This window comes from Palaemon carinicauda, chromosome 23, assembly GCF_036898095.1.
Source record: "Palaemon carinicauda isolate YSFRI2023 chromosome 23, ASM3689809v2, whole genome shotgun sequence".
NCBI lineage: Eukaryota > Metazoa > Arthropoda > Malacostraca > Decapoda > Palaemonidae > Palaemon > Palaemon carinicauda.
In genome coordinates this window covers 69,656,292-69,676,938 of record NC_090747.1, presented here as the reverse complement: position 1 = coordinate 69,676,938, position 20,647 = coordinate 69,656,292, and the positions used below count along the sequence as shown (strand labels likewise).

At 43.9% G+C, this 20,647-nt stretch overlaps 1 protein-coding gene across 2 annotated transcripts in view; it reads right to left on the bottom strand.

The window, feature by feature from the left end:
- The window catches only part of LOC137617158 (RRP12-like protein), a 148,497-nt gene that overhangs the window by 96,456 nt on the left and 31,394 nt on the right, over nucleotides 1–20,647 (bottom strand). For both annotated transcript variants that reach the window (XM_068347013.1, XM_068347014.1), the window contains exon 3: nucleotides 7,707–7,878. In XM_068347013.1, the coding sequence (XP_068203114.1) occupies nucleotides 7,707–7,878 (172 nt within the window). The remainder of the gene's footprint in view (nucleotides 1–7,706; nucleotides 7,879–20,647) is intronic.

Here is a 20,647-nt window from a genome sequence, read left to right as displayed (position 1 = left end):
TAAGCACTTGGTGACAAAGCAAAATGTGCTTACTTATCTTAGATCTATTCCAGTTGTACCCTAAAAGAGGGGAAGGAAGAAAGGAGAGGGCCAGCCACAACTTACTTTCATCCCAGGCTTACACAGAACTTTAGTCCTTGATCTACGGATAGTGTTTCTGTTGGGAGCCAAGGCAGCTAAATCACCTGCTTAGCAGCTATGCCAGGACCCAGCATGGTGTCCATGATCCTGTCCTGTGAGTCACACCTAGTAGGTAATGGGCAGTGAAGGTGGCCCGTCATTTCCATACCCCTGGTCGAAGAACCAGCAACACAAGAGATTTTTGGGACTAAAGATGCCCCTGGGAGTATGGCCACTCCCTACTCTCCTAACAAATTGATGACTGCATGCAGTCATAACACCTGCAAGAAGGGCACAAAGAATGGGGGTCGACATAATTTTTGTTCATAAAGGTTGCACACCTATAGCTGAACCTACTTCCATTTGCTAAGCACATAGTAATCTGCAAAAAACAATTAAAGGTGAGAAAAATGTTATTTTTATTAGTAAAATAAATTTTTGAATATACTTACCCGATAATCATGTAGCTGTCAACTCCGTTGCCCGACAGAATTCTATGGAGGGATACGCCAGCTATCACAATACTAGAAGGGGGTGTACTTACCAGCGCCACCTGTGGCCAGGTACTCAAGTACTTCTTGTTGACACCTCCTCAATTATTCCTCGGTCCACTGGTTCTCTATGGGGAGGAAGGGAGGGTCGATTAAATCATGATTATCGGGTAAGTATATTCAAAAATTTATTTTACTAATAAAAATAACATTTTTCAATATTAAACTTACCCGATAATCATGTAGCTGATTCACACCCAGGGGGGTGGGTGAAAACCAGTGTACAAGATTAAAGGATAGCTAAGTATCCCGTATTTCATATAATCAGTTATCCACAATAACAATGAAATAATAAGTACCTGGTAAGGAAGTCGACTTGAACCGTTACTCTGCCTTTAATAAGATCGTCTTCCTTACTGAGCGCAGCGTTCCTCTTGGGAGGCTGAATCAACTCAAAGGTGCTAAAGTATACAGGGCTGCAACCCATACTAAAGGACCTCATCACAACCTTTAACCTCGGCGCTTCTCAAGAAAGAATTGACCACCCGCCAAATCAACAAGGATGTGGAAGGCTTCTTAGCCGACCGTACAGCCCATAAAAAGTATTCAAGAGAAAGGTTAAAAGGTTATGGGATTATGGGAATGTAGTGGCTGAGCCCTCGCCTACTACTGCATTCGTTGCTACGAATGGTCCCAGGGTGTAGCAGTACTCGTAAAGAGACTGGACATCTATGAGATAGAATGATGCGAACACTGACTTGCTTCTCCAATAGGTTGCATCCATAACACTCTGCAGAGAATGGCTCTGTTTGAAGGCCACTGAAGTAGCCACAGCTCCCACTTCATGTGTCCTTGCCTTCAGCAAAGCAAGGTCTTCTTCCTTCAGATGAGAATGTGTTTCTCTAATCAGAAGCCTGAATAGTAAGAAACTGAGTTCTTAGAACTTGGAAAAGAAGGTTTCTTGATAGCACACTATAAGGCTTCTGATTGTCCTTGTAAAGGTTAAGACCTTTTTAGATAGTACCTAAGAGCTCTAACTGGGCAAAGTACTCTCTTCAGATCATTCCCCACCAAGTTGGACAGGCTTGGGATCTCGAACGACTTAGGCCAAGGACGTGAAGGAAGCTCGTTTAGCAAAAACCGAGCTGCAAGGAACATGTAGCCGTTTCAGATGTGAAAACAATGATCCTGCTGAAGGCGTGGATCCCACTTACTCTTTTAGCTGTTGTCAAGCACACGAGGAAAAGAGTTTTTAATGTGAGGTCCTAAAAAGAGGCTGATTGGAGAGGTTCAAATCTTGATGACATAAGGAACCTTAGGACCACGTCTAGATTCCAGCCTGGAGTGGACAACCGACGTTCCTTTGAGGTCTCAAAAGACCTAGGGAGGTCCTGTAGATCTTTGTTGGTGGAAAGATCCAAGCCTCTGTGGCAGAAAACCGCTGCCAACATACTTCTGTAACCCTTGATCGTAGGAGCTGAAAGGGATCTTACTTTCCTTAGATATAACAGGAAGTCAGCAATCTGGGTTACAGTGGTACTGGTTGAGGAAACTGCATTGGTCTTGTACCAGCTACGGAAGACTTCCCCTATAGACTGATAGATAATGAGAGTGGATGTTCTCCTTGCTTTGGCAATCGCTCTGGCTGCTTCCTTCGAAAAGCCCCTAGCTCTTGAGAGTTTTTCGAAAGTCTGAAGGCAGTCAGACGAAGAGCGTGGAGGATTGGTGTACCTTCTTTACGTGAGGTAGACTTAGAAGGTTCACTCCTAGAGGAAGAGTCCTGGGAATGTCGACCAGCCATTGCAGTACCTCTAAGAACCATTCTCTCGCGGGCCAGAGCGGAGCCAACCAACGTCAGCCGTGTCCCTTTGTGAGAGGAGAACTTCTGAAGTACCCTGTTGACAATCTTGAACGGCGGGAATGCATACAGGTCGAGATGGAACCAATCCAGCAGAAAAGCATCCACGTGAACTGCTGCTGGGTCTGGAATCGGAGAACAATACAACAGGAGTCTCTAGGTTATCGAGGTAGTGAATAGATCTATGGTTGGCTGACCCCACAGGGCCCAAAGTCTGCTGCAAACATTCTTGAGAAGGGTCCACTCTGTGGGGATGACCTGACCCTTCCGTCTGAGGTGATCTGCCATGACATTCATACCGCCCTGAATGAACCTCGTTACCAGTTAGCTTTCGATCTTTAGACCAGATGAGTAGGTCCCTTGCGATCTAGAACAACTTCCACGAAAGAGTCCCTCCCTGCTTGAAGATGTAAGCCAGGGCTGTGGTGTTGTCAGAGTCCACCTCCACCACTTTGTTAAGCTGGAGGGACTTGAAGTTTATCAAGGCCAGAATAACCGCCAACAACTCCTTGCAATTGATGTGAAGTGTCCTTTGCTCCTGATTCCAAGTTCCCGAGCATTCTTGTCCGCCAAAGTCGCACCCCAGCCCGTGTCTGATGCGTCCGAGAGGAGACGGCGGTCGTGTTTCTGAACAGCCCAAGGTAGACTTCCTTGAGAAGAAAGCTGTTCTTACACCACGCGAGAGAAGACCTCCTCTCTTCGGAAACAGGAACTGAGACCGTCTCTAGCGTCATGTCCTTTATCCAGTGAGCAGCTAGATGATACTGAAGGGGGGGGAGGTGGAGTCTCCCTAACACGATGAACAGGGCCAGCGATAAAAGTGTCCCTGTTAGACTCATCCACTACCTGACTGAGCATCGGTTCCTTCTCAGCATGCTCTGGATGCATTCTAGGGCTTGGAAGATCCTTGGGGCCGACGGAAAAGTCCGAAAAGCTCGACTCTGAAGATCCATACCCAAGGAGACAATGGTCTGGGATGGGACGAGCTGAGACTCCTCAAAATTAACCAGGAGGCCCAGTTCCTTGGTCAGATCCATAGTCCATTTGAAAATCTCCAGACAGCGACGACTTGTGGGAGCTCTTAAAAGCCAGTCGTCTGACGGAGCCGGACACAAGATCATGGTACTGCTGCACAGTCTGTGAACTGTCAATCATGGGCAAGCGAGGAAGTACAGTGACAACCCGAATCTGTATAGACTGTCTGGGTCGTACAGACAAACTCCTTATCGGGTTGCTGAGGTTGCCGCACTGCGTCACAACAAGTCACTTCTGTTGGTTGTTGAACGTCTTCCCCGTGACACATTGACTCCGTAAACAAAAAATCCTCTAACAAGGACTAAGCTTGGACTGCATGTCTTGTAACACAGCTCAAGGTCTATGGGAGCAGGTGTGGTAACAGACGGGATTAGCGACTGAAGTGGAACCATTACCTTCCCTGGAAGCATGTTATGCTTAAATAAAAGTCCATAGGAGGCTATGCAGCTAAAGGCTCCCTCCAAATGACAGAGTCCTCAAGGGAATATCAGAAGGAGGGAGAAAAGAACTTTCTCATCTACAGGGACCATATCCTAGAAAAGCTAAGTTCTCTCAGTGAGGGTTCACTGGTGCAAAAGCAGCAGACTAGAAGGCAACGTTATGAAACTGCTTGACAGTCTAGTGAGTTGGCAACAACCAAAGATGTGTGACTGAGAAGCATGTGGTAAGGTATGCAGAGCATGTTGTATGCAGAGTATGCTGTATGCAGAGCATGCTGTATGTAGAGCATGTTGTATGCAGAGCATGCTGAATGCAGAGCATGCTGTATGCAGAGCATGTTGTATGCAGAGCATGCTGAATGCAGAGCATGCTGTGTGCAGAGCATGTTGTATGCAGAGCATGCTGTATGTAGAGCATGTTGTATGCAGAGCATGCTGAATGCAGAGCATGCTGTATGCAGAGCATGCTGTATGCAGAGCATGTAGTATGCAGAGCATGCTGTGAGCAGAGCATGTAAGGTAAGCAGAGCGTGTGCATGGCGTTTAACATTTCTCAGAAATTCCATGACCAGTGCTAGAGTGCTTTATGCATGCTTGCATGGGGTTTTAATATCAACATAATATATACCTTACATTCATAACTCATGATTCATATTTTTGCCATATTTTGCGATATTGTTAAAAATATATTGCCAGGAATACAAATATATTTTTATAATACAAATAACCTCCATTATCATAAGGTTTGAAAATGGAGGTAAGGTATGCTGAACAGCAGAGTCAGAACGAGCTGGAACAACAATAGTTGTGGTTTCCTCTTCAAGACTCTGTTGAGGGAACACCTGAGGCTCAGTCTGCAAAGGCTGATCAGCAGAAGGTAGGCTCATGGGTGGAGGAGGCTGACTCCTGGCATGAGTGGCTGAACTCAAGGGTTGCGCTTGCTGAGTGGTTGGCGGATGCGCAGTAGCAAGTTCCTGAGGAACGAGTTGAGGTTCCTGCGGTGTGAGCTGAGAGCGAAAAGGTAGTGGCTGCGCAGAACGCAGTAAAAATCTCGCAAGTTGAGGCTCCTGAGGCGCAAGGCTAAGGTGTTGAGGTGCTTGCCTTGAGGAGGGTTGAGCTCGCTGCAGCGAGAGCTGAGGAGACTGACTCATGGACGGGAGAGGTTGTTGTACCTCAACCGAGTGTTGCATCACTGGTGGAGCAGCAAGTGGAGGCGGAGGAAGAGAGGTATAATCCTCCTGATCCCATTGTAAAAGTTGCCTTAAGGAAGGCGGAGGCTGAACACCACTGGGAACAGCAAACTCAGAACGTGGCTCAACATCGTACGCCTGGCAGGTGGAACTGCGATCAGGCGGAGCGAGCGCAGGCGGAGCGAGCGCAGGCGGAGGGAGTGTAGGCGGAGGCGGAGGCGCAACACTCTCAGCCCGACACTCACGCATCAAGTCCGAAAGCTGTGCTTGCATGGACTGTAGTAGAGTCCACTTGGGGTCGGCAGAAACTACAGTAGGCTGAGGTAAAGCCTTAACAGTCGAGCTCTGTTGTGGCAGAACCTTACTCCTCTTAGGCGGAGTGCATTCAACTGATGACTGAGGAGAGTCAGAGCTAACCCAATGACTGCATCCGGGTTGTTGAACTCTAACTTCGTACGTCTGGCATAGGTCTGGACTTTACGTTTAAGAGGTCTTGAGACCTGAGACCAGCGTTTTCTCCCCTAAATTTCTTCTGCAGACGAGCAAAATAAGGGCTCAATCGTCTGCGGGTGGGAGTGACGGTCTCGGTAAGACACGCCCACAACCACCGAGGATACTTCTGTGCGCCGATCAAGGCCTGCTGAACCCTTCTGCCCTTCGACATTGCTTCTCCCCTGGGCTTGGGAGCTTGCAAGAGGTCCCGGACTGGGAGGACGACTGGCGCGCACAGAAGTACCCTCACGCACAACACTGAACTTTGCGCTAATCACTTATCACTTTGATTTTCTGTTTGCACTTATTTCACTGAACTCGAAACTTTAAGTGGTTTGTACCTGAAACACGCAATTCTATCCTTTCTCAAAAGTTAGTAATTGCGAAAACAGAATTACAATGTAACAGAAAAATCTAATGAAAGATAAATAATTCAGTGGCTGGAAAGAGACTAAACACTAGATCACTCTAGAAACGTTTACTTTCTTCCCCTAAAGAGACTAGGGAGAAGAGCCAAAAACGATAACAACGTTACTCGTACGCCTGGCAGGCTTGAATGAAACGTTTATCCTCTTTCGCCCTCCGTCTCTATCTCTCTCTCTCTCTCTCTCTCTCTCTTGACTTAGAACCTGAGAGAAGAGCCCAATCATATATATCGTTAAAACATATTATTGTTAAAGGAAAAAACTGAAATATTTCCCAAAATGAAAAGTTCCTTTATTAGGATTAAAACCATTAAGTTAAGAAAGAATGAACAAAACGCTAGACACGGTTACTCTTACTGCAATGTGAAACCGTGAAAATTCTTTCTCTATCGTAACGATAGAGTGCAAGTTGAACGTTCTGAACGTCAACAACTGCAGAGACAAAACAAAACGTTAGTTCAACTTTGAAAACAGTACTAGACTATCAAAGAAATTCTTTCAAAGACATTAAAATAGCATAATATGTTAACAGGTAAAACCGAAATGACGGGCTCAATGTTAATTAACTTCGGTACCAAGAAAAGACCGCCTACTATTAGGAAGGTCGAATATAAACAAATTTAATAAGTTTATAAAAAAAAGAAAGTTAATCGCTTTTGTTAAGCAAAATTAAGAAAGAGAGTCTATACTCTCTTAGACACCAACACTTCCGTCTAAGGGAAGGGTCGGCCATTAAAGGTGAAAGAGAGTTCATACTCTCTTCGTCACCATAATTAATCAAATTAATTCCAAAAGCTAACTAAGCTAATATAGAAGTTTCCAGTAAAGCGACAGCCGAAATCAAAGAGAAATACTTCACCAAAGTCGTGAAAATACTCCAAGAACATAAGCGTATCCCAGAACGTCTTGCCGGAAGCACGACAGAGGAATAATTGAGGAGGTGTCAAAAAGAAGTACTTGAGTACCTGGCCACAGGTGGCGCTGGTAAGTACACCCCCTTCTAGTATTGTGATAGCTGGCGTATCCCTCCATAGAATTCTGTCGGGCAACGGAGTTGACAGCTACATGATTATCGGGTAAGTTTAATATTGAAAAAGCAGTTTCTTAGCACCTACAGTACATGTATACTACAGTACTTGGAGGCTTAGGTCAAAGTGGCCACTCAATGAGCTGGCAGAGGGGCGGGGCTACATTCACTACCTGTTAGTGACAACCTGCAATTCCTTATAAATTCTAGCAAGTGTTTCCTGCTTCAATGAAATCATACAATATTCCTATTAAAGTACAAAGATTTTTATTCGTGTAGGAACAAACACTATTTTGACAATTTGACATCTACTCCATCTCTATCAGCCTTGCTATAACCCAAATTATCTGTTCATCCTTTATCATGAAAAGAATCTGCTTAGTAATCTTGTTAAACTATCCTTTATAGTCTATTACCCACTACAATTCACAATATTGTATTAGTTTTCCTTTAATGAGAAGTAAACATACAGTACTGCTAACAAGCATAAAAACAAATGAGCTTCTTTCAGTCTCAGACTGAATGGCAAGATGTTTAAAATAAAATGCTTTTCAAATCAAATTACATTACATAAGCGAGATATTACTTATATGGTGATAGACTAACATAAGAATCAAAGTCAACAAACCTTTCAAATGCTGGAATTGTACATTGTGTGAAGGAGGTAGCAAAAGTGTTGAAACTTTTGCCAGCGCTACGCAAGTCTTCTGGATCAATGGAGAGATCCTCCATTTCTTTTGAAACACTACCCAGAGCATTGTTATGTGCTGCCAATGCTTCCTTGGTTAATCCACTCTCTCCTGGACAAATAAAAACACTAAACTTTAGAGACCTATTTCTGAGGAAGCAGAACACAAGGTAAATGTAGACACTTAACTCTATACAGTAATTTCCCATTGTCCTCTAATTTACTAACACATTCAGCTAACATAGCACTGAGCTTTGAGAAAATGGGTACACATATTCCAACTCATTCATTAGTGTGGAACTCTCAACATACAAGGTTCTAGTTTGGAAACAATATTAATCAAAAGTAGCTCATTAACTAAAACTGGGTCAGAATTACTGGAAGCCGTCTAAAAAGAAGTACAAAGAGCAAAATATGAGATAAATTCGTGTTGGATGTACTCTACAAGGCTATTCTAATAGATTGTCATTGAAAAAAAAAATTACTTTGAGCAGTTGTGACATAGGGAAAACTTCATCACAGGGCAAACTTCATTAGTTGTTTTTTTTTTTTTATACAACAGAGAATACTGTAGCATATTAGACTATACTTAACAAGAGATTTTTATTGCATGACTGTCTTCAAGGGGAGCAACTCACGACCTCTGATTGCAGTTTTTGCTAAGAAAACAGTATTTCATGATATTAACAGTTTTTAATGAAAAAAAAAATTGATTTATTACTAAAAAGCCCTTTTTATATATTTACGCATGCACATCTGGTACTTTACGCAACCCTTTTCTGACCTGGGTAGCGCCTTTTATTCAAGAATTCCTGGGAGAAATTTATTCAAATACCACGTAATACAGTACAATACCACCACTAATTTTTATGATTTCCTGAGGAATAAAGTATCAGTTTTCTTAAACAGTATTCTCAATGGATTATAATACAGTTTGTTACACTTTTCACTAGATTATGGTCATCGTATTTCTTTGTCTGCATGTTAATATATTTACAATTTTTGGGCTCAAGCCATGACGTCCTAATGGAAGGTTCCTTTAGTAGCTTCCGAAGGGTATATATGACTACAGTGATATTCCCAGAGAATCAAACCAAAGGTTTCACAGAATTCTAACTTCTGGCGCGAGTACCTTTAAGATTACTCTCAAGGGTATCGTATATCATCAGGGGACGTATTCTTGACACGCCACATGGCAATCTGCACCCCGAATAGCCTTTACGCCTCTAGGCTCTAGGGGGAAAACGTGGCAGAATAGAAGGGTAACCGCAACAAAGATTACCCTGGTTCCCCTACTACAATCGTATCAAAACCGCGCCAACTCCCTCTGGCGGTCATTCCTTTATTTGTAGCGACTTGCTACGGTGGTGGTCCCTGTCGATCTGACATTTCCGATCGATTTCTGGGAATCTTTATGCTTCTACGGCTTCTTTCTCCATCTAGAAAGTTGAGTACCGATTCTTTACAATATGTAATTTAGTTCCAGCTTCGCAATGAAATTGTGTATTTCTTGTGTGTGGATCTTCGCCGATCGCCGGTGTCGCCATGGCGCTGTCGTTCTTGGTACATGTGCTATTTAGTTAGCAGAACGATATTCCGGCGTAAATAGCTTATTCATTGTTATGAAAGCTATTTAGGCATTATATATTGTAAAGATATCTATAAGCATATTTTTCCCTTTCCGTGGCGATCGTATATGTCATAGTTTTGGTGATTTAGGTAACCGAAATCTCGTCATGTCTGGGTAACATAACCTAGACAACATATACTTTCGTCATTTCCCCGGTTACCCTTGTGTTTTGGTTATCATTCCTGGAGATCGATATCTCCTGGAATTATATTAACCATCATCAATCTCACTAGAGATTTATGGGTAATCTCTCTTCCCTCTGAGAGTAGCCTTAGGCTACAACTCTCTGCGTCGGCCTTGAATTTCGAATTCAGGCATGACTAGCCTAGAGTTTTCTGTCTCATCCCTTAACGGCCGTCGGCAAGTTTTGGGATTCGATCAGAACCTCAGAGTATTTAATCTTTGTCGGCAGTTGGTCGCCGGGGTGATTGCATTCCCTTGCCGTCGGAACTACCGGCATAGGAGGCTAGCCCTCCCTAGACTACACCTGAAGTGGTCGAATGTTACCGCCACCTTCTCCCTGTGGTCTAGTAGACTAGTCCTATGCTCGCCGACCCTAGGCTATAGAGTCGTATACTCTTGTGGCCTAGGATGGCGCCGGCATTGGAACTCTGTTTGTTTCTCCCTTGTTGAGAGGAACGGCATGAGCTGCCGTCCCCTTAACTGTATTAGCACCTCCTAAGCTGGAGAATAAATGATTCTCCTGCCGCTTGTGGTCGTGCCGGTACTGAAACAGAGTTTCTTCAAGGTGTGTAGATCCGGCAACATTGCCGGACCTCCTATATCTCATATAGGACCCTTTCCCCTCCCCTCTCTGTTCTTTAACGATGGCCGAGCCATTGTCTTTCCTGTGCTGGTGTCCTGCAACCTTCCCATTGCAGGTGGGTTGCCGGGGCCGCCCAGAACCCCCCCCCCCCTCCTCAGTCATCAGCTGTCGGAGACTGCCGACTGCCAACGGCCATGACGGCTGTCGGCGACTGCCGGCTTCCAGCGGCTTTGGCGGCTGTGGATGGGAGGCCCCTTTTGTCACCAAGGTTCTCCAGTTCTCCCTTGAACTGCTAGCCACAGTTTCTGTTGTCGGCGTATTGTTCTGGCCGGCAGTAGACCGGCACAGATAGATACTGACTTAGTAGGTAGTATGCCGACTGTACTCGTGCTGCCGGAGGCTGGCCTACAGTAGTAAGCTGGCAATAGTACTATGGCTAAATGGAAGTGAACCTTCTTTTCGGAGAAAGGCAGTAACATTAGACTTTTACATCTTTTACTACTGTATACATATACAGTAATAGAGAGCCTTCACTCCATGCTTTCTCTCTCTCTCTCTCTCTCTCTCTCTCTCTCTCTCCTTTCTAGCTTGCTAGATGCTCCGACAATAGCTAGCTAATCCGGCAATATGCCGGATGAACTACAGTATATGTCTATACAGGTAATCAGTATAATTGCAGTATAGTATATACAGCAGATGAATAACTATCGTATATATTATACTAGTAGTTATTTCCAATATATCTTGGGTATCCCTGCCCAGATATTTGCTGAACCCAATTCTATATGGATGGATTAATATTTCATCAATATTCTGATTTGAAATCAGTTTCCATTTACCCTGCAATATTGAATTTCGTAAAGGGCTGGTGGTGTGACACCTCTAACCCCTATAGGGGAGAGCCCTTATCCCTGAGTTTCCCTGATCAAGAAACTCCCTGATTTAATATTGTACGGGAGGTCACAGCCTATAGATTGGTTGGGATGCATAAGTATATGTCTTTTATTTTCTGCCGGCTGAACTACGGTATAGGTCTATACAGGTAGTCAGTATATTTGCGGTATAGTAAATACGGCAGATGGATAACTAACGTATAGATTATACTAGTAGTTATTTCCAATATATATTGGGTGTCCCTATCTAGATATTTGCTGAACCCAATTCTATATTGATGGAATAATATTTCATCAATATTCTGATTTGAAATCAGTTTCTATTTACCCTGCAATATTAAATTTCGTAAAGGGCCAAAGGTGTGACGCCTCTAACCCCTAAAGGGGAGAGCCCTTATCCCTGAGTTTCCCTGTTCAGGAAACTTCCTGATTTAATATTGTAAGGGAGGTTGCAGCGAATAGATGGGTTGGGATAGACAAATATATGTCTTTTAATTTCTAATCAACATATCTTGGATGCGAGCTTCTGCTGTTACCGCTCCTATTTCGAAAGAATGACATTCCTTCGATACTCTGATTGTGTATCAATCCTCCTTACCTCACAGCGTTAAGCATAGAAGGGGACAGTGCATGTACACTTCCTTACACCTAGGTGTTCGAGCCCCCTTTTCTTCAGGGAATTCCCCGGTTGGAGGAATTTCCTTAAGACTGAGGAGAAGTAACAGCATTGGCTCACAAGGGATACACGGGTATGTGTCTCCCACTATCTCTTTTAGCTTTCTGTCCTAAGCTATTTTGTCAAAAGACAACTTTGCAAATTGCCTATCGATGCGATAATCAATTGAATACTCCTTTCTGTTCTCCCTTCCTTCCAGGAGGGACACTAGATGATGCATTGCGGTCTTCCGCAGTTATAAAGATGAGCATTTTCACGGAAATAATATATGCAGGTTCCCCCAGCAATATTATTTCCAAAATCCCCAATCTGCAGGACGGCAGTCTAGAGCTGTCGAACTGTGGTTGGTTTCGTTTCGAAAGTTATCTCTTAAATGCGGTTCAACTGCGAACCCGTAAAATGCGAGAACTCTACGGGAATTGGACCGAAAACTTCACTTTCTCATTACAGTACTAAAAATGCCGATTTACTGCTCCTTTTAAAGGTTTTTAAGGTCTAAACCCCCAACCCTGCCTCTCAAGTTGAGGTTGCAGACACTAACGGCATTGGTGAGTCTGAGCAGGACTCGAACCCCCGACTGACAAACACCGGGCAGAGACTCCATATTCAAGCCACACCTTGTAGTGAAATCAACGACAGCAGTCATTGTTTCACTGTCACATCTGACTCCGCCACCAAGAGCCGGCAGTGTGTGCCCTTGGTCACCACCCAGTCAATAGATGAGTTGGTATACCTTCAATCGACAGCCCGCCGATTCCCAGCGGTCTGCCGACAGCCCGAGGAGTCTCCTCTGGTTCAGAGATCCGCTGACTATGCGTATAGTTTTCACCACTACCCAGTCACATTGAATACTGGCTAGGATGGTGTGACGTCTGTCAGCGACCCGCTGACAGCCGAAAAATCACTGATATGTCGAAGACCTGCTAGCCATATCGGTACTGAAGTACTGTGCCAATTAACTTACCCCCAAGCTCTAGCCTTGATGGTAACAGGCCAGTTGTATAGGGGTATACAATACCCTGTACACCTGCAGTTTAGGACCATATCGCAGACAGAAATCCTTGGTACATAACCATACAATAGAATGGTTTTCCAGTACGTTGTGCTTCTAAGCACAACCCCTTGCTGAGACCTACCTGATTTGGGGGATCCACTTCCCCCCCCCCCCCTTCTTCCTTACGCTGATGCTTCATCAGCCTCTTGATTCTCATTATTAATTCCCCGGATGTAGGGCGCTACTCTAGCCTTATGGACTAGAATCTTCCATCGGCCTCTTCTTGAAAGGGGATGCCCTAGAATCAATAATTAGGAACACCGCAGCAGTTGGCTGGAAGGATTTACACGTCTGTGTCTCTCCTCTTTCCAGCGTACTTATCCTAAGCTTTATGCGATAGAAAGGAATCTTCTATTACAGTGAAACACTGAAAAGCTGATATAGGCGAACAGTCAGGTATGCCCTGAAAGGAGAACGGAAGGGTTTCTTAGTTCTCCCTAGGATGTTAAACTGCATCCCACAGTTACAAAAACCGTTGTTCCACAGACAGTCAGATTTATACACCTTCGGATCAAGCGAAGCAAACAGACGCTTCTGGTAGGAGGGAAGTTCCTCCTGGATCGCCGGACCTTTGATCACTGGAGTCCAAGGCCTGACCAAGATGAGACTAGAATGGAAATGGACATACCTCCACCATCCTTTCCTCAACTCTTCTTATATTCAAATTCCCCCTAGAAGAGTATACCTTAAAGCTCTAGAGCATACTAGCGGTGAGGAAAGTAGAGTCCATCGATTTCCAATGAAGGCAGTTTAGTGTTCACATGAAAGACTCAAGAAATCTCTGAGTCATTCTGGACTTGGCGCCACGCAACAAGTTCCAATAGAACAGCAAGTTCAGAATGATAATCCTTCTGAACATAAGGACCCTATTCAGTAAGGGGTGTTGACAATCTAGCCAGCCCTGGAAGATGTCTATCAGCAACTTCCAGTCAGTCACCCCCTCCCCTCCTACCTAGGATCCAAGTTATGGAAGATAACGTATATCCTGGACGAGATTCTCGTCGGACTAGTTTCAGTCCTAGGATCTTTACGGAATTAGCAGACAGTCAAGCGAAACCAAGCCTAGAAAGAGTTCAGGCAACGATGGCCCTGGACGACAGGCTGGGGTGGGCAGCACCCGAAATTACTGTCTATGAGCATCCATGGAGATGATCCGGCCCTGGAACATTGAGGATGCAAATAATAGAATCTCGATTCTCTCCAGCTCAGGGGCTTCAATGTTTTAAAAAATCATTGAAACCTGTAGTCACCCTAACGCCCCCTTTTCCCCTGGGGATGTAAAAGGAGATCGCAAGGTCTGTCAAGAGACTATGGTAATCAGTCAGGATTCCATAACGCTAACAGGGAGGAGTTTCGAACTCTCTCCAGTTCACGATGATGACAGACCCAGTGCTACTCGCACAACTATAAGATGCGCTAAGAGGCTGGAGAAGATACGCATCAAACGCTCGAAGAGATCTAATAGGACCAATGATGGTCACTCCCTCTCCGCTTACCCTACAATGACCAAAGGCCACGGACCCGTAGGCCATTTTAGCCCTGTAATGGGTGGATAAACCCTCTCCACACAGATCGGACCTCCTCCGGTTGATCTGGAGCATCGAAGCGATAATGAGGCGTCAAAACTGTCGAGGATAAGGGACGTCTCATTTCATTAGGGAATGCTAGCCATCCCTTCCTTAAGGGAATGGCGCCTATCAGCAGCTCGTTTATATATGATCCGCAAGGTGACAGCGGATGCTCTTCTTGGGTTCCACCCAATAGAGTTGGAATGGTACACGGACGCAGACCCATTCCCTCCCAGAAAGGGACAAGTCCCCGAGCTGCAGATCGTTCTCTTCATCATGAGCGTTATCAAGATACTATCTCGTTATTTAGTCCCATACGAGGACCCTCTAATGGAGGTAACAGACATCATGTCTCTACATTAGAAGTGATGGACTTAGAATTCCTATTCAGCCCATCAAAATTTCCTCCAGAAGGCCCTCTACATGCTGAGACCCTTCCAAGGAAGAGGGGCTCTATTGGCTCCCAGAAAGCCCAAGAACATCCCGTTCCCTGTAATGAAGGAACTGAGGCTGTGGCTAGTCCTAGTTATGCACCTAGGATTATCCAGGAGGTTCAGAAGTTTTCTGCCTTCTATTTATCACAGTACACCTGATCCCTTCATTTTACGAATTCCTTGCCCTTAACGGTTAGGAAAAAGACTGGGATCTTAAGGGCAAAATAGAATTCCTAGAAGAATACAAGTCTAGTCAACGAGAAGACAATACGAGTCTTCTTGGAAAAGTAAATTGTTTTGTAAAGCAAAAGGGCCCGAAAACAATCTCATGATCTTCTGCCTGTCCTTCTCTGTCCACCCCTATATTCAGGGTCTGGCGGCTGACAGCACGTTGGCCTTTTGAGGATGGAGGCAGTGTATCCTTGAATACTATGAGAACACTAGTTCTTCGGCCTTGTCTCCATATAAACCCTTGAGTAAGCACCAAGGGTATGGCCGACTTTGCGAGAGAGGTCACTTAATGGGATCTTTGGATCCATGGACCATTATCTCTGTGCAAGTCAGCCCCGACTAGACCTCTTCTATATGCCCTTTAAATGGATCTAACGATTGGAATCTTTAATAAATTCCCAATAACATGTGCAGGCTTAGGCCCGCAACGCCACTAAAGCCCATCTAATGGTCTTTGGACAAGGTCCTACATTATGCCTCACATGTGAACAATGAGGATTGTTCCCTCAACCATCTAACCTAAAAGGTTATTTTTTCGGTTCGCTATAGCCTCTGAGACTAGAGTTAGTGTAATAGTGGCCCTATCCTGAGGGCCACATTAAGTGAGAGAACTGCATCTCTTTCTGATCTAACCTTTCTCATTAAAGACGTCCTACCTACTAAGAGGTAGGGCTCCTGGAGAATCTTCCCTCTGAAGGAAGATGTCTCTCTAGGTCTGCTAGAGCGTCTAAGGTTTATCTTCATAGAACTTCAGACTTCAGGAGGAACAGCTCTTTACAGGAGAAAACTTTGGATCAAACTATCCACTACAACTGAGGGCGAAGCTTACCTACCTTTTTCGCGGAGCGGATCCTGACAGTACTCCTGCAGATAAAAGATCCGAGGAAAGTTGCTTCATCACTGAACCTTCCAGTGTGTGGACTTCAGCCTCTTCGTTCACCTACTGACCGGAGGTTGTCCAATGCGTCTTACAGACACTATACTAAGCAAATCTATAGATTGAAGCAATATGTGGTGGCGGCAGGTGCTATTTGGACCCTGTCGTCTAGCTCTGCGATGAACAGTAAATTGATTGGGACTATCAATTAAAAGGAGAAGGGGTCAGCAATTTTCGTGTGACCTCCCTTTGAATAAGTGTTGCCAAGGTAACACTAAATCTGTTCAGAATCTCAGGTGTGAAATTATACGGATACCACTAGTGCCGTGTGTATATAGTACACAGTGTTGTTAGACTATTTCATGTACAGAAATTATAAAGAAAAGTCTTGTTAAAAGAGATTTTCTTCAGTTTGAGAGTGGCACTCATCATTTCCCCCTTTCAAAAAGGGGAACATTATTTTCTGTGTATGTCTCTCGTATAATTTCCTTATCATGCTACATTCATTTAGCATGTAGTCATTTATTAGGAATAAATGTCTATCAAAATGCAGTTGCGTCCTAATTCGCCCAACAATTGCATGTTTTAAAATACCAGAGTTCCTTAACTTACTCATGTAAGTATTTCTCATATCATTGTATGCTTACAATCAATGGATGGGGACACTGATATTGGTTCCGCAATATATACAATCCTTGAGACCGGTTGTATTCTCAGTGTATACTTATGTTTGTTCATACAATATATGCTACCTTGAGGCCCCTTTCCTACGTCTAAAAATGACTCTTCCCTGCAGGGGGCAGGAAGCACTAACATTGTTATGCTTAGTGATGATGACGGATAACGGTAACGTCATTTGTCTCAATTGGCCCTTTTGACCGTGGAAATATTGCCCCAAGGTTAAGGCACTAACACAAAACCACAGATACATTAATTCTCTGGTATGCTTCCATTAGGACGTCATGGCTTGAGCCCAAAAAACGGATTTTGAGCGAAGCGAAAAATCTATTTTTGGGTGAGATGGCCATGACGTCCTAATGGACCCACCCTTTTTTTCTATGAAAAGATCTTCACGGTTTCCCCCCCTGATCTACTGTATCTGTAGCACCTTGCTCACTGCTACAAGGAATGACCGCCAGAGGGAGTTGGTGCGGTTTTGATACGATTGTAGTAGGGGAACCAGGGTAATCTTTGTTGCGGTTACCCTTCTATTCTGCCACGTTTTCCCCCTAGAGCCTAGAGGCGTAAAGGCTATTCGGGGTGCAGATTGCCATGTGGCGTGTCAAGAATACGTCCCCTGATGATATACGATACCCTTGAGAGTAATCTTAAAGGTACTCGCGCCAGAAGTTAGAATTCTGTGAAACCTTTGGTTTGATTCTCTGGGAATATCACTGTAGTCATATATACCCTTCGGAAGCTACTAAAGGAACCTTCCATTAGGACGTCATGGCCATCTCACCCAAAAATAGATTTTTCGCTTCGCTCAAAATCCGTTTTTTATGCAATTATTACGCTGAAGAATACAGTGGAACCTCTACACACGAACGTATCTACATCCAAATTTTCCAACATCCGAAGTAAAATTCAAGCAATTTTTCGACTCTACACCCGAATTTTATTTCGACACACGAAGTAAGCAATTTTTGTCATACCGGTTGTATCCGAATTTTTTGACAAGCGAAGTACAATTCAAACACGTTCCAACTCTACACCCAAATTTTTTCTCGACACCCGAAGTAAACAATACCCGTACACGTAGATGGTACTCATAGTGCCGGATGTATTTTTTATTTCCGTCGATAGAAGGCAGCATTTCTACCTCGGAGGGACCCTCAATTACCGTGGCTTGGGACATTCCTCTGTTCTCGTCGGCTTCGTGTGGTTGTGCCCTGTGCGTTCTGCTATTAACTGTGTTTTAATCGTGATTTTTTACGTTCATCCTTTTACGGTATTTTACGTAAATCATGGGTCCTAAAAGGCTTAGTTTTGCAAGTGGTAGTGGTGAGAAAAGGAATAAGGAAATGCTTTCTTTAGAAGTAAAGCAAGGAATTATTGAAAAGCATGAGTGAACTTGCAAAAGAACATCACAACGAACTTACTACGGAGGAGCTCAAGGAACTCCATGCTATGTCTGAGCACATGAGTGATGACAAGGAAGGGATTGAGGAGGTAGAACATGTGTTAGGTTCGGCGCAAATAAAAGAGGTGTTAGGAAAATATCAAGACGTGGGCGACTTCATCGACAAATACCATCCAAAACAAATTGCAGGTTTGTCGTGTAGTTGCGCAGTTCAATGACGTTTCCCTAACTTATTTTCGAAACATTCTGAAAAGCTGTACCAAGCAATTTTCTATCGATAGCTTCTTTAAAAACTACGAAGCGAACTCGTGATGAAGAGGAAGGAAGTGGTTCAAAGAAAACGGCAAAGAGTAAAGCGAAAGAAAGTGAAACAAAGAAAATGGCAAAGATTGAAGAGAAAAAAATTCAATCAATTTTAAGTGTAGAGTGAAAGTGATTAAAATTAATCATCCAAAAGAAAAAAAGAAAATGTAAAAAAAAAATATAAAATATAAAAATAAAAAAAAATAAATAAGCTAAGTTAGGTTAAAGTTCACTTAGTGTAAGTTAGAATAAGTTACAGTAGTGTAAGTTAGAATAAGTTACAGTAGTGTACGTTTATCGTAGTCACCCTCTCTACCTCCTCGCCGCCCGTCCGTCTCCTCTCTGCGCTGGACTTTCTAAGGTAAAGTGACGCTAAAAACCCGTTTCTTATTTATTATTTCTTGATAATTATTCTTTTTTACATGTCTATTATCTAATTTAGAGTGCATATTGTCATGTGTAATTATGTGTAGTAATTTATTAAGGAGTTATAGGTTTTTGGGCTCAACCACGGATTAATCCTATTTCAATGTATTCTTATGGGAAAATTCGTTTCTACATCTGAACATTTTCTACATCCGAAGTCGGCTGTGGAACGGATTAAATTTGTATGTAGAGGTACCACTGTACATAAAATGTCAGAGACGATAACTAAATGTATGATAAAGCATAAAATTTTACCAGAAAAATACACAGACGAGAATATATTATCCTATCGACGTTTTGCTCTTATAGGCGCATTCGGTATATGTAGCAAATATATTTCTCATTTTGAGAAAAGAGGCTCACCAGAGCTTAGTAAATAACCCTGAAATATGATGATTACGTCCTCATGATCCTTACAGGCGAGGAAAATTATAGATAAAATCTGCTATCACATTTTTTAATACTGACCAATTTTATATTAATTTATACACATAAAGATAGGGAATTTTATAGCCTGCAATTTACACTTTCCATTTTTGAAGACATGAAAAACTCCATTTGAAAAACAATCCCCTTTGAAAGTAATAAATATTCATTAATAAAATAGTATATATGACAAATTCGAAGATAATTTATATTTTTCCTAACCATACAAACCTTAGCTATTTACAAAGGGTTATTACTTTTAGCGTAGCTGAAATGGCGAGCCATTAGAATTTAACGAGGGTGTATTACCCCCGCGCTAGTTAGCGGGGGGGTAGGGGAGTGGTAGCTAGCTACCCCTCCTCCCCCTCACACACAGGTGAATACTCACTTTCACTTAGAGGTAGGACTTGTCTTGGGGGACAGGGCTGGCGGGCAAATATGTGTAAATAGCTAAGGTTTGTATGGTTAGGAAAAATACAAATTATCTTCGAATTTGTCATTTGTTCCGTAACCGAAATACAAACCACGCTATTTACAAAGGGTGACTTATCCCTTAGGAAGGGTGGAAAGTCCCCAGCCATACTGGCTTTGGCTTTACCCGGGGACTCAGAATCCGAGTGAGTCGCACTCGAGAAAAGGAGTCCCTGCACCTCACAAGTTCCTTGCACCGCAAGGAACCATGTGGCCTACGTAAGCTTGTGTGTGAAAGAAGAAGTGTGACCCGTCTTAGGCAGTTGACCTGGAGTTCCAGAAGGAACTCTGGGTTAAGACGTTCCCAATACCACCTCGTCAGGGTATGGGGGACGCGACAGTATTGACTCAATACTCGGAACACAAGGAAGCATGGTTTACCTGCAGAGGTTCGAGGTCAGCTATGCAGAGACCAGGATGCTGCTTCCCCGTAGAGGGGATGATGAAGAAAGAAGTAAGGGCCAGACATACTTCTTTCGTTCATGCAGACTAAAACCTGATAACAATGCCCTCAACCTTCTGCTACCTGTCCAAAAAGGAGCCTGAGGTTAGACCAGCTGTTGTGTAGCCACCACAGAGCGATAGAAAACGTATCGAGACTCCTGTGGGTCACGCCCTGCAGGAAGCGGGCTGCGAAGGTCATCAGACGCTTCCAGACTCCAGCTTGTAGCACCTGCGTCACAGAGTAGTATTACTCGAAGGCGAGGGACGTTGCGATGTATTTAACATCGTGCTGTAGGGCGACGTGACGGGGGAGGGTCTGAAGACAGGTCGAGATGAATGTCCTTGAGTCCGGGCTGAAGAGGTATACTGGTGACTCTCCCCCCATGTCCTCCTTGTGTTCCCAAATCGGCTGCAACTGAGGCCAAACTGCAGCTGTTCCCAGCGCTAACCTCTCGATTCCTGTACTGGCAAGAAAGAGAAGGTCTTGGGACATCAGACACAGAATGGAGACTCAAAATCTTGAATGAATCGGACCGAAGGGTCGGGACCCTCAGATTCTGAGTCTAGCCAACAACTCAGGAGCGAGCCTGAATGTTGCC